General features: G+C 44.2%; 1 protein-coding gene across 1 annotated transcript in view; it reads right to left on the bottom strand.

Moving 5' to 3' along the window:
• The window catches only part of BACE2 (beta-secretase 2), a 213,070-nt gene that overhangs the window by 110,377 nt on the left and 90,619 nt on the right, over nt 1-12,074 (bottom strand). Inside the window, exon 3 of the mRNA XM_069202588.1 lies at nt 4,286-4,502. Coding sequence (XP_069058689.1) covers nt 4,286-4,502 — 217 coding nt within the window. The remainder of the gene's footprint in view (nt 1-4,285; nt 4,503-12,074) is intronic.

The raw sequence follows: 12,074 nt of genomic DNA, 5'->3' as shown, positions 1-12,074 counted from the left end.
CGCTGTCCGTCAAATGGCATGTCCAAAAGCTTAGCTTAAATGTTTCCTGAAAATGTAGTGAAAGTCATCCAAGCATATTGAAGCAGCATGACAACTGCACATTAGACCTAGCAATGGTGTAAGCAGATTTAAAGCCACTGAAATACCTCTTTTGATGCATCGAGGTCATCGCACACCAAGTCAGAGGAGGCTTCCTCATATGGACGGACAGGATGACCAGGTACCGTGGGGGAGGGATATACTGGTTAGATGACAGGGGCATTAGGTGAAGTCAGCCAGCTGCAGAAGGCAAAAACTTTGTGACCCAAGGCTTCAAGCTTTTTGGATTTCCTGTCGGGGAGCAGGTGGACTGGAGCAGATCCCCGCCGACACTAGAAAAACCGTGACCCACGCCCTCGTCACGAGCCGCCTGGACTACGGCAACACCCTCTATGCTGGGACCACCGCCAAGCTCCAAAAACGCCTGCAACGTATTCAAAACGTCTCGGCCCGCCTCATCCTCGACGTACCCCGCAACAGCCACATCTCCGCACACCTGAGACACCTGCATTGGCTCCCAGTCAGCAAAAGGATCACCTTCCGACTTCTCACCCACGCACACAAAGCCCTCCACAACAAGGGACCGGATTACCTCAACCGTCGCCTCAGCTTCTACGCCCCCACCCGTCTCCTCCGTTCCTCGGGCCTCGCGCTCGCTGCCGTCCCTCGCATCCGCCGCTCCACGGCGGGTGGGAGGTCCTTCTCCTTCCTGGCAGCCAAGACCTGGAACTCCCTCCCCACCAGCCTCAGGACCACCCAGGACCACTCCGCATTCCGGAGACTCCTAAAAACCTGGCTCTTCGAGCAGCAGTAACCCCCACCCCCCTTCTTTTCCCCTAGCGCCTTGAGACCCGCAAGGGTGAGTAGCACGCTTTATAAATATTAATGATTTGATTTGATTTGATTTTGTGAAGGAAGGACATGAGATTCACTCCTGGAGCGGGGGTGGGGCAAGATTTATTTTTCATGGATGGCGCCTCTGTACTTGAAGCTTCACTTGTGGTGGATTACATGGATTGGGGTGTGGTGGGCACTGGTGTGTTAGGTTTTCAGTGAATTATGGCTTTAATTGGCCTCAATGCCTTTAAATAAAACACGCCTCAGCTCCACAAGCATAATACACATTAGAACAAATAACAAATGGATATTTCACTGACTAAAATTCTTGTGCCAATCATCAATCACTGTGCTCACTGATAAAATTAGTAAGAAGAACATTTCATTAGGCAGGTATTTTGTAGCAGCTCTTGCGTCGGACATGCTGAAAATAATAATATTTTTGTCATCCAGTGCTTTACAATAGCTGTGAATTTTGGTGAACTGAGTTTTTAAATGCGGGTCTTCCCAATATGTGAATACCGGAAAATGTTTCTCTTATTTGAGTGGCAGCTCCATCTTGCCACTATCAACACCACTCATCCACAGAATGCATGCATATTCAACAGTGTAGCAATAATTTACCTCCAAAAGGCAGTACTCAGTTTCCTTCAAGGGACTGTATAATAACCCTCCCACCAACTAACTATTGCGAAGTGGATAGCCCAATTGGTCAACTATGTTGGTAATTATGGTATCAGGACTACTGAGATGCCTAGATTTTAACTGACAGTTTCAAAGTAGAGTTTCAAGGGAAGCAGAAGGCTTGGTTCATAAGGGAAGAAGAATGGGGGCAAACTCTGAAAACAGGAGTGTACCCTCACACCAACTATTGTAGGTTTTCAATGGGAGTGCTCAAGACAGCTTGTGACTCCAAAGGCAAGGCTTTCCCTAAAAACCTTGCCTTTGGAGTAGCTTAGGAGTAGGTGGGTTGAGGAACTTGGGGTATAGGCACAGTCCTACGTCCGGCATATAACTCCCTCCAGTCCATCTCTCCTTTAGTAGTATGTGGGCTAGGCAATCTTTAGAACACTGGTGGGGGAGGGTGGGATTACCAGGTTTGATGAAGGTGCCAGGAAGGTGGCAGGTTGGAGTCAGGCCACAGACCAGGAAGCAACCAGTAGGTTGGAGAGAGGATGGGGGAGGAGGACATACATCAGTTCACCAACACACTTCAATTTGAGATCGTCTTGGGGATGGGTCTCATGACGAAGACAGAGGTTGCGAGAGAAGGAAGATGTCTTCTTGCTTGACCCTTGACAGGTGTGACAGAGCTTTTGTTTTAACAGCTTAAGTAACCTTTGTCATTGCAGTATTTTTCCAACCAAATATACAATAGTTAGATTGGCATCAATTTGCATACCTAAAAATGTGGTAGCAGCAAATAGACAAGGAACAGTTACGTTTTCTGAGGTTTCCCCTACATTCAACAATCAATGTTTAAAGCCATGGGTTTGCTCAAACACCCAGTGCACATCAAAAACCCATTACAGATTCACGGTCACACAAGTGAGTCACCTGTATAGACGTGGTATGGTTTCTCTATATTAGAGTCAAAACATCTGAAATCAAAATTTAGATAGAGATTACAATTTCTACTTTGGAACCATTTAAGGCTAGACTAGAGGCACTCATCCTATGGTTGTATTTGTGTGCTGTGGTTGCTTTTATTTTTATGTTGAACTGTTATATGTGTTAAGCGATTATTGGTGTCATTTGGAATCCCAAAGACTGGGCAGATATGCACCGAATACTCTAGGTGAACCCTTGAGGTACTCCTTTGCTGTACGTCGATGCAGCGGAACTGAAGTATCCAGTCTGCAAAGCATAAACTGTTGGCAAGGAATGATTTGATCTGAGCGAGTGCAGAACCTTTAAATTATAAGCAGTGTTTAAGTCTTCACAGCAGAATGTCTACCTTGTTAAAAAAAGACATGGAGACTGAGCAGGATGCAGAGAGCTTTTGAATTATTGGATAGGTTTTATAGCAAGCTCTTCTGCGAAGTCAAGTAGGACAGCTTTAGTACTATGACCTCGATGGAAACCAGATTCTTTGGTGTCGAGAAGTAGGTTGATTTGCAACAATGTTTAATTTGATGGTTACCAATGGGTTCAATAATTTTGGGAATAATATGCAGGTTATAGCCAAGACAGAAGTTAGAGACTACGTAGGCCCATGTTAGCTTTTTGTGATATTCACTTGCTTCAGTGAATGAAGGAGAATTTCTCATGAGAGGAAACCCTAATGCAAAAAAGTACATTGTTGCATTATATAATTATGCTAAAAAGTCAGGAACAGTTTTTTCTCCGTTCCTCATAATGCAGATTATAGACCTAGTCGTAGGCCATTAACTGGCTTCGAAGATTTTCTTCATAGATTTTGTTTACTTAGAATAATAAAGAAGACAGGATTGCTACATACCGCAGCCTGGGGTATTGTAAAACCACATTTGATTCCTACTATCATAGATTTACCACCAACACGTTTCACTGCAATGTTGCTTCTTCAGGACAACTGGTACAACAATCAAGGTTAGTCAAAGCTTGCAGTGAGAGTGAACACTCCTTTTTTCCTTTGGATTTTCAAACCAATTTATATGGTTTCCCGCTTTAAGCACAGCTCACAATATTTGCCATGTTACAACTTCATTTAAGGTTTTACATAATCACACAGAGAATTTCATGCCAGTCTCATCAGAGAACCTTTCTAGAGGTAATTTAAAACATTTTCAAGCACTTTCCAAAAAGAAAAAGTAGCCTCTGCACCAAAAGTATGGATGCAGACGTAAAGAGATTAGTATTGTGAGCTGTGGCTCTCGTCAGTGTTTTGTTCCAGTTTCAATCAATGAGCCAAATCCAACAAAATATTATGCATTTTTATGGAATGCCAATGCTACAAATTTAGAGATGCTTTAGGCACAACAGTGATCGCTCCAACCATACCAGAAGGTACAGAATAAGGTTTTCCATCTCAAACATAACCTCTCAATGTCACCGTGTGATATATCTCTTTAACTGTAACACAATGCTACAGCTTTCCAAAATCTTGTAGGGTGTATATTTACAGGTAACAGATAGCTTCCTGCCATTAAAGATCCTTATTCCAGACTGGTCGACATCATTTTAACCTGAAACTTCAGTCTAAGGTCACCCAGGACTACAGTTCCCATAAGACTATGATAAATGGAAGCCCAGGAATGAAAAACGTAGGTCCCCGATGACATGGAGTAGATGGTTTAAATTGTTTCAAGTTAAATATATGGCATTGTGCAACACCGCCTTAGGAAACAGCAGATGGGTATCCAATGTCCTACAACATACTGCAAAAAAACCCACTGCAATTAGCAATAAATAAAGGAGGGCATCTTACCTTAGCTAAAGTTGCATATGCAAGTCCGAGGATGCCTACCCATTTAACTCCAGGTAGGAAAAAGTTCTCAGATTCAATAATAGAAGCAATATTTACAGTAAAGTTGCTACTGAGTCCTTTGGGAACTGATATGACATCTTCTCCAAGCACTCCAACCCAGCTTCCTTGTGTGTACTGAACACTAACCCCAATTCCAAACGCATGATATGTGCTCGACCTGCAAAAAAACAAATAAAATTACTGTGTCAGGTAGTTGTTACAATCATGGAAAATGAATACACATAAATGAGAATTTACTGATAGTTAAACAGAGGCTAACGTGTGGAAACCTAGGGTGCTTTAAGGGATTTTTACTGAAAAGGTTCACCTTGTGGCAAACCTGAAAAACAAGCACAGCAAACAGGCCAGTGAATGGATGCTGTTCCACCTTCTAATGTACATAAAGTATGTATGGACAGAATATACATTTTTGTATAGAAAGAATTCCATTTCAGGAGGTAAAATGATTCCCTATTGCACAAATTCTACTTCAGGGGGTAAAATGATTCCCTATTTTATTTTTTGGGTATTTTAATTATCACGTGTTCAGTCAATAAAAACCATTACACGAAGAGAAGAGAAAAGAAAAAAAGAAAGAAAAAAAAAAAAGTAAACCAAGGAATCAAAATACAGTAATAAAATCGGTTTAAGTTAAAATGTTCAGCTAAATTACGGAGTACTACAAAGTTGCTTGCAGGCTGGCTGTGCACGCCAGTCTTGCTTGTTCAGTCTCTTGAAGAAGGCGCTTTAACTTACCCAGGAATTTAGCCAGTTTGCAGCTGAGCTGCACGTCGTCCCCTATAAAGCCTGCCAATATCGCCGGTCTGCACCTGTGAAGCCCCGTTTGAAGCCAAACTGGTTGTAGGAACCTAATACGATCTGTTGAAGTGCTTTTGCATAGGCATATCTGATGTTTTCAGAGCCAGCCCAGTCAACCGGTGACCTTCGTATTGACTCTCGTCCACCTAGGGAGGTGGGCATATGTTGGAAGGCAGCCCATTTGTTATTTAATGAAGGCTACTTTAATCCATGGATTAACTGCTGCTACCAGATAGAGTTGTGGGGTAAGAGAGTCGTATGATGACAGAACCAGCCAGGCATGGCTTTGTTTCGATAAAGCCTCTCTATCCTGAAGTTGTGAGAGACACTTGACGCTTTTGTTGCACGTTTGACAAGCTGGTGTGAGCTGAGTTGGGGTAGTTGATCTACCAGGCCCAATGTTGTCAAGGAGGACTTGAGGGAGAGACAGAAGGCGGAGGTTGGGTCCAAAGTAATTTCCACCCAAATACAAGAGCTTGGGAAGCCTCCTCTTGCTACCTTAAGCTTATGGCTTAGATTAATAAAAGCCCCTTTCCTTGCTAGGGACTGCCTAACCAGACCAAATTGTAGGCGGACTTCGGCCGGTGAAACATAATTTGGTAAGCTGAACAACCTCTTGAAAAGCTTGGCGGTCATTTTGTTCAAGTGCTAGTCACCATGGGCTCTTAGAACTTCGCTGCCATATGTGATTGTTAGTATTAATGTGGCTTGGATGACCTTTAATAGTGGCAGATAGGTTGAAGAACCAGTTGCTTTTTTGACACTGTTGAACGCGAATGCAAGCAAGATGGATTTCCGACTAAGGGACTCCAGATGGGGTTTGAAGCAGCCATTGCTGTCAAGAAGACCCCAAGGTATTTATATTCGCGCACTGTTTCAACCTCGTTGTTACCTAAGTACCACTGATATTGCAGCCGCCCAGTCGTCTTAAAGGGCATGATTTTTTATTTATTCAAATTAATGAGGAGAGCATTTTTTCCAGAGAATTCAGCTGCTGGGTTAAGTAGCCTCTGCAGGCCTATTCTAGTGTGACTGAAAAGGATGAGATCATCGGCGTACATCAAGCTTGTCATGGCAGTTTGCCCCAACGTTGGTGGATGCAAGTTCACCTTGTCCCGTTCTGCTGGTAAGTTAGCCAAAAATAATTAAAAAGAAGGGGTGCAAGTACACATCCCTGGCATAGAACCGGAAGAGTGAGAATTTTCCTGGAGAGGTGCGTCCCGCCACCCAATTTGACCCTCACCCAGGTATGTGTGTCAGAAGGACTATTGCTTTCAACAACTGGGAGGGAGTGCCCCAACTTGCGAGTATAAACCAGAGTTTTCCTCTTTCTACTCGATCAAATGCAGCTTTGTAGTCTATAAATGAAAGAAAGAGGGACTTCTTAGGACTTTGGCACTGGTCAAATAATAGAGCGACGGCCTTAATATTGGCAGTCGTGCCCACCCCTTTGAGAATCGAGTTTGATTAAACGGGATCAGGTTATTGACATTAGCCCAGGTTTCAAGCTCCTCCAAGAGAATCTCTGTAAAGATTTTTGATTCAACATCTAGAAGTGCAATTAATCGGTAATTTGCTGGGTTGTTAGTCGCACCCCCTCTAAAGATAAGGGTGATGGTTGAGCCTCTCCATGCTTGCATGCGGGAGGATGTTGGTAGCAAGAATGCAACTGTAGGGTGTCGAGATGGTTTGCCCAAAAAACTGGGTCCTCTTTGTACCGGGCGGCAGGGATACTACTGGGTCCCGGTGATCCCTCATTCAGGCACTTAATTCTCATCCTCGCTGTTTCTGAGGGAACCGAAAAGCAGCTGCGCTGTTGTTTTGGAGAGCCAGTGGAGGTACAGGCTGATGCTTTTGCCTGGGGGCAGACTCCCTCACCTACGGGGCTCTTAGTTGAAAGGCCAAAATGGCATGAGAGATACCGATACCAGATGGGCTGAGATATTAATCATGGGGAGAGTGTGTGTTGCAGAGCTTAGGCTGTTTGTAAGCCTCCAAAACTGCGGATGCGGATTTTTCTTTGATGCGTGCAGGAGTTTTACTGCTAGCTCAGCTGCCTTGTCTCTTTGATGTGTCCATAGGTGGCCTCTATAGGATAGTCTGGAGGTAGATACCAGCGCTCTCAAAGCCTCATTTCTAGGTTCTTTCTGAAGACGGCGAAGGGCGGAATTTAAGTTCAGTTTAATTGTCTTTGTATACCTTCTGGATGAAGGGCTTTCTAAGCTGTGGGTTCTTGTTTCTTGAAAATGTTGCTGGTAGGATGCAAGAAGCTCTACTACCAACTTGTTCCAGGCTGTTTGTGGCATTTGCTCAGGGTCTGCGAGGTTCAATTTAAGGGACCATATTCGCTTCGCTGTCTGCCAGCGCAGGAGTGGTCTGGGAGGACCACTTAATTTGCCTCCCATTAGTTATTTATGTGGCTCACTGCAACGCGTTCGATGTTCAACTGGGTGAGTAAAATGCAGCTCTAGCAGTAAGTGGTCGCTCTCCCCTCTTCTTGTTACCTGAAATTTCAAGATTCAGCAGAACAGGAATAGGGATAAGATTGTATAGTCTATAATCGATCGTGCCATTTGAATAAAAAATGTAAATGAGGGGGGTTGATCCGTAGTGTAGCAGCCGCTGGCAGATTGGAGTCCCATTGTTTCAATATCTTTTATGAGTTGTTTCCCTAGTTTGTCCCCCTTGCAAGTTCCAGGTAGAACTTGGTCCGGAATCAGCAAGAGAAAGTTCTGCACCAAAGTGGCTTTGTCAGAAAGCTCAGATCCCAGTAGGTTCATGTTGAAATCACCGCTTAGGATCAGTTGGGGGCATGGAATGTTATGGACTAGTTCTTCAATATTCTCTTCCAGCAGACGTGCAGCTTCTAGTATGCAAGTTTTTCCCGGTGGGATATAGATGTTCATTAGGGCTAAAAGGAGGGTGGAGGACCCTTGTGTCACAGTAAGAAGAACTGTCAACAGATTTCTGCAAACAACTTGGGACGTGTGGTGGTGCCCCTTCGTTGTTGAACTGAGATATGTGATGAGTCCACCACTAAAGCACCCAAAACAAGCCCTCATTGTTGCCGGGACACGGTAACTCACAAATCCTGCAATTGTAGGTGGGGATTCTGTCATTATTATCTGGAATGACGTTAGATAGTCGAGTAGGCCCTTATCCTCCAATTTGTCCAGTAGCCCGTTAATATTCCAGCAACATATTGCAAAATTAGACTGCTCTTCTTCGTTGCTGGTATTTGACCTGTCCCATCATAATTGCCTTGATCCTGTGCTCAGTGTGCTGGGTAACCAGCTCCAGTCATTAGAGAAGGATAATGCCCCAGAGCGGGGCAGAGGTGCTGTACTAGGCCGTGTGAGTTCCAATGATTCATTGAGGCCTTGTTGGAAGCACTGGGTGATGGTTAAGACCCTCTACCACCCTGTCGATTCAATAGTGGATATGGATAAGCAGGGTGTATTGCGGGGTCTATATGTAACCCCCAGCTCCTGTGCGTAGTACCTACTCCAAGCACTTGCTCTGCTACCTCTGCCGAGGTCCTGGTAACTTTGGTTACTTCATTTATCTGGGGTGCCAAGGGTGGGATAAATGCCACTGAGACCATATCTGCAGAGGTAAGATTTGCGGTTTCTGGAAGCTGTCCTAACAACCATAGAATGTTCCAGTGGTTCAGCAGGTCAAATGTGCCTCTTGATCTGCATTCCGGGTGCAGCAAAGTTACTGTAGAGCTTGGATCACTGTTGCGCAGGATCAACGGAGGGCTCATAGGGACTACTTGCAACTGGAACATCATATGGCTGGTCCTGCTTTGAGGTCTGGTAGCCTCGAAGTTGTTGGCACTGTCGATGTGAAGTCGCACTCCTGCGCCCTTTCCCTGAGCCTTTCTTGAATTACTAAGTTCTGGGACAGTTGGACCTGGTGAGATCTTTTGTCAAAGTTTACTGTAACAATAAAGTGCATTTGTCGGCGCATTTGACGGTTCCCGGAGAGATAGTCTGGGATATGCCTACTTTGGCAATGGTTTTACTACTAGAATCACCAACGGAGGTGCATTCTCAAGATTGGCCTGGTGGAAAGGTGGGGCTGGGGCAGATCGCCAGTTTGAGAATGATAGATGACCCACCCTTAGTTTCCGATGAAGATGTATGTACTTGAATCTGAAGCCCTAAAGGAGAGCAGGACGATATTGCTGGCATTCGATGTCCATGCATGGGTTCCTGTGAATAGGACTTGGAAGGTTCCAAGGATGTATCCTGTAGACGTGTTATTGAAGGCTGCAGGGGGTTGTCGCTCATGGGATAGGAGATGAGTATGAGAGCAACCGCCTCATTTTGAGCAAGTGCTCTTTTCAAGTCCTCAAAGACGCTGCTTAAAGCTCCTGGTAAAGAACTTAGTTGATTCAAGATTGAAGAGCATGTACAAGGACAGGCGGGTAAGCCAGGAATCTGCAGAGTTCTGGGCTCGGACTATCAAATTATTGAGATCTTGAATTTTTGTGTCAATTCCTGAAGTGAAGACTACTAATGTATTTAGCAATTTAATTTGGGTGTCCATTTTGCTGGACTGAAGGTTTAAGGCTTCAGGAGTGAGCTGAAGGGTGCTCTGTATGACGTTCAAGACTGTTGGTATGTCTGCAGAGGTGACAATCTCAAAAGGCATATCGGCCCCCAATTGGGGCTTAGTGTTAAAGCAAATCCCTGCAGATGAACGCGGGGTGGAGCAAGACTGACTCTGCCCCAAGGCGCCATCTCCATCTCCGTCTCCTGCCGCTATTGCCTCCCATTCCAGAGAGGTAAGTGATGACGGATTCTGGTGTAAGCAGCTTGCTGGTTTATCCCGGGGACCAGAGCTGCTGAGGGGTAGGTCGAGGCAGGGTTCATCCATTGGATGCTTTAATGAGTCCCGGCCCAATTCTGGGACTGCTTGCACTGCGCTAGGGAGACTGTCACAGGAACAGGCTTTTGGTAGATAGTTCGGGCTTAAGCCTGGTGAGTCCAAAGGGCATGACTGAACTAAGCTGGCGTGCCGGGACGGCTGCCTTGGTGGCAATGCCAGCAGGGGGAGGGGGGGAATGATCGGAGTCCTCCAAGTTAAGTTTGTCTGTGCAGCTGTCGCAGCTGGCAATTTTGTCTGCGGATGGAGATTCCATCCCGGTGCCATGCGAGTGGACCTGAGCCACTGTAAAGGGTTTAGCTTTCATTTGTAAGGAGGATGACAACTGAGGCAGGGAGACTGGTGGAGTAGATGGATGATTCCCTATTGATAAACAAGACAACCCTAAGACCAGGCTTCAACACAAAATGGGTAAGGGAAACATTTATAAAATACATGCAAAAAAGGCATTTGCAATGTCAACATTTTTGATATTGCACTTTTGGCTTTGCCGATGTAGACCTGTAGACACAGTGGCTTTGCCAATGCTTTTCGCTGATGGTGTTCAGCACTGGCAAACACAAAAAATGGTTATTGTGGATTTTGAACAGCATCAAGAAGAAAACATAAAAGCACAATAGTGTTTACACGTGCAAGCGCACATGCGTCATAATCTGATGATGCCTTGCGTTATGACGTTAATACAGGGATGTGTCACCTTATGTTGTAAGGACACTATTTTGTTTTTTATTTTTGTAATTTACCATTCCAAAATGGTGGATACCCATTCTAAAGCTGCAAATTCATAAAAAAAATTAACGTGCACAAAAACGTGCCTTTTTTTTATTTTTTTTTATAAAGGAGTACCCTGGCAGCAAGGGCCAGAACCTCCCCAAAAAAATGCTATTAAAAAGCTTTTCATGGAGAAGGAGGGGCAGAAGGAAAATTAAACTCTGCCAAGAAAAGCGAGCAACTGGGAATAGGAGGGCAACAGAATGGATAGGGGCTTGAATTACGATAAATAAAGAGAAGTAAAAGCAAAAAAGAAATGCAGAGCGGGGAAGCAGGATGGGGCGGAGTGGCGCAAGAGATGTGTGGAGGTGTCAATATCAGCGGGACCTCCCTCCACAGAGCTGAAGGGGTTGGATTTCCAACCACCCTGATGCAAAGACTTAGTTCAATGCACCAACGAATTAGATATCCAGTGGACAGCGACCTGCAAACAACCCAATGAGACACTGAGAAGTACTGTGCCAGAAGCATTTCTGGGCCTGATCATTTCCACTAGATGAGTTCAGAGACACAGTGGAACTTTAGACTATTCTTTGTAAATTAATAACACATTCAAAATAGCACTTGGAAACAGGATATACTTTAAACTGTTTATTTGTTAGGTCTAGTGCATAAAATAGAAAAGGTAAGGAAGGGCATACTATGGACTGGGGATATGATTGCATTAACACAAAGCAATCGGCTATAAACCAATGTGCTTTATTTGGTGGTTTTAAAACTAATAAAAATTTCATTAAAAAAAAAAAAAGGAATGCATAAAAAATAACCGCACAGAATGTGAAGATCAATACAGCAATGTGTGATGTGGTCAGTGAAAACAATGAGAATTCCTAGCTGGTTAGTAAGCTCCTAATAACTGCTAGCTACTTTTACGCACTATGCTAAATTTTAGCAGAAGTAATAAATAGCAACCATATAAATTGATTTTCTTAAGATGGATCACACAGCATACCATCTCTTGGTATACAGTAGCTTTTTAGCTATTCTCTATCACAGCTTTTAAATGGGAATGATAAGCAGCGCAGGGCTTATGAGCACTTCTCTGCACTGCTCTGACCGAGGCTGGTTGTCAAGGTAACCACTGTGACCTCTGGTGTGATGGTGTTTGTGCAAAGCCACTCTAAAGTGTGGTCAGATACCTGGATTTTTACAGTACCTTCTTGCTGATTTTTACTTATATTTATAAAATAAAACAGTACTTTCAGGTACTAAAAGTTCAACATGACTAAACAAATATGGTGATAAATGTGTCACCTCAATTCACATG

The sequence above is a fragment of the Pleurodeles waltl genome, chromosome 8 (genome assembly GCF_031143425.1).
Source record: "Pleurodeles waltl isolate 20211129_DDA chromosome 8, aPleWal1.hap1.20221129, whole genome shotgun sequence".
NCBI lineage: Eukaryota > Metazoa > Chordata > Amphibia > Caudata > Salamandridae > Pleurodeles > Pleurodeles waltl.
Note: the sequence above shows the minus strand (reverse complement) of the source record. Positions and strands in the feature narration are given on the sequence as shown.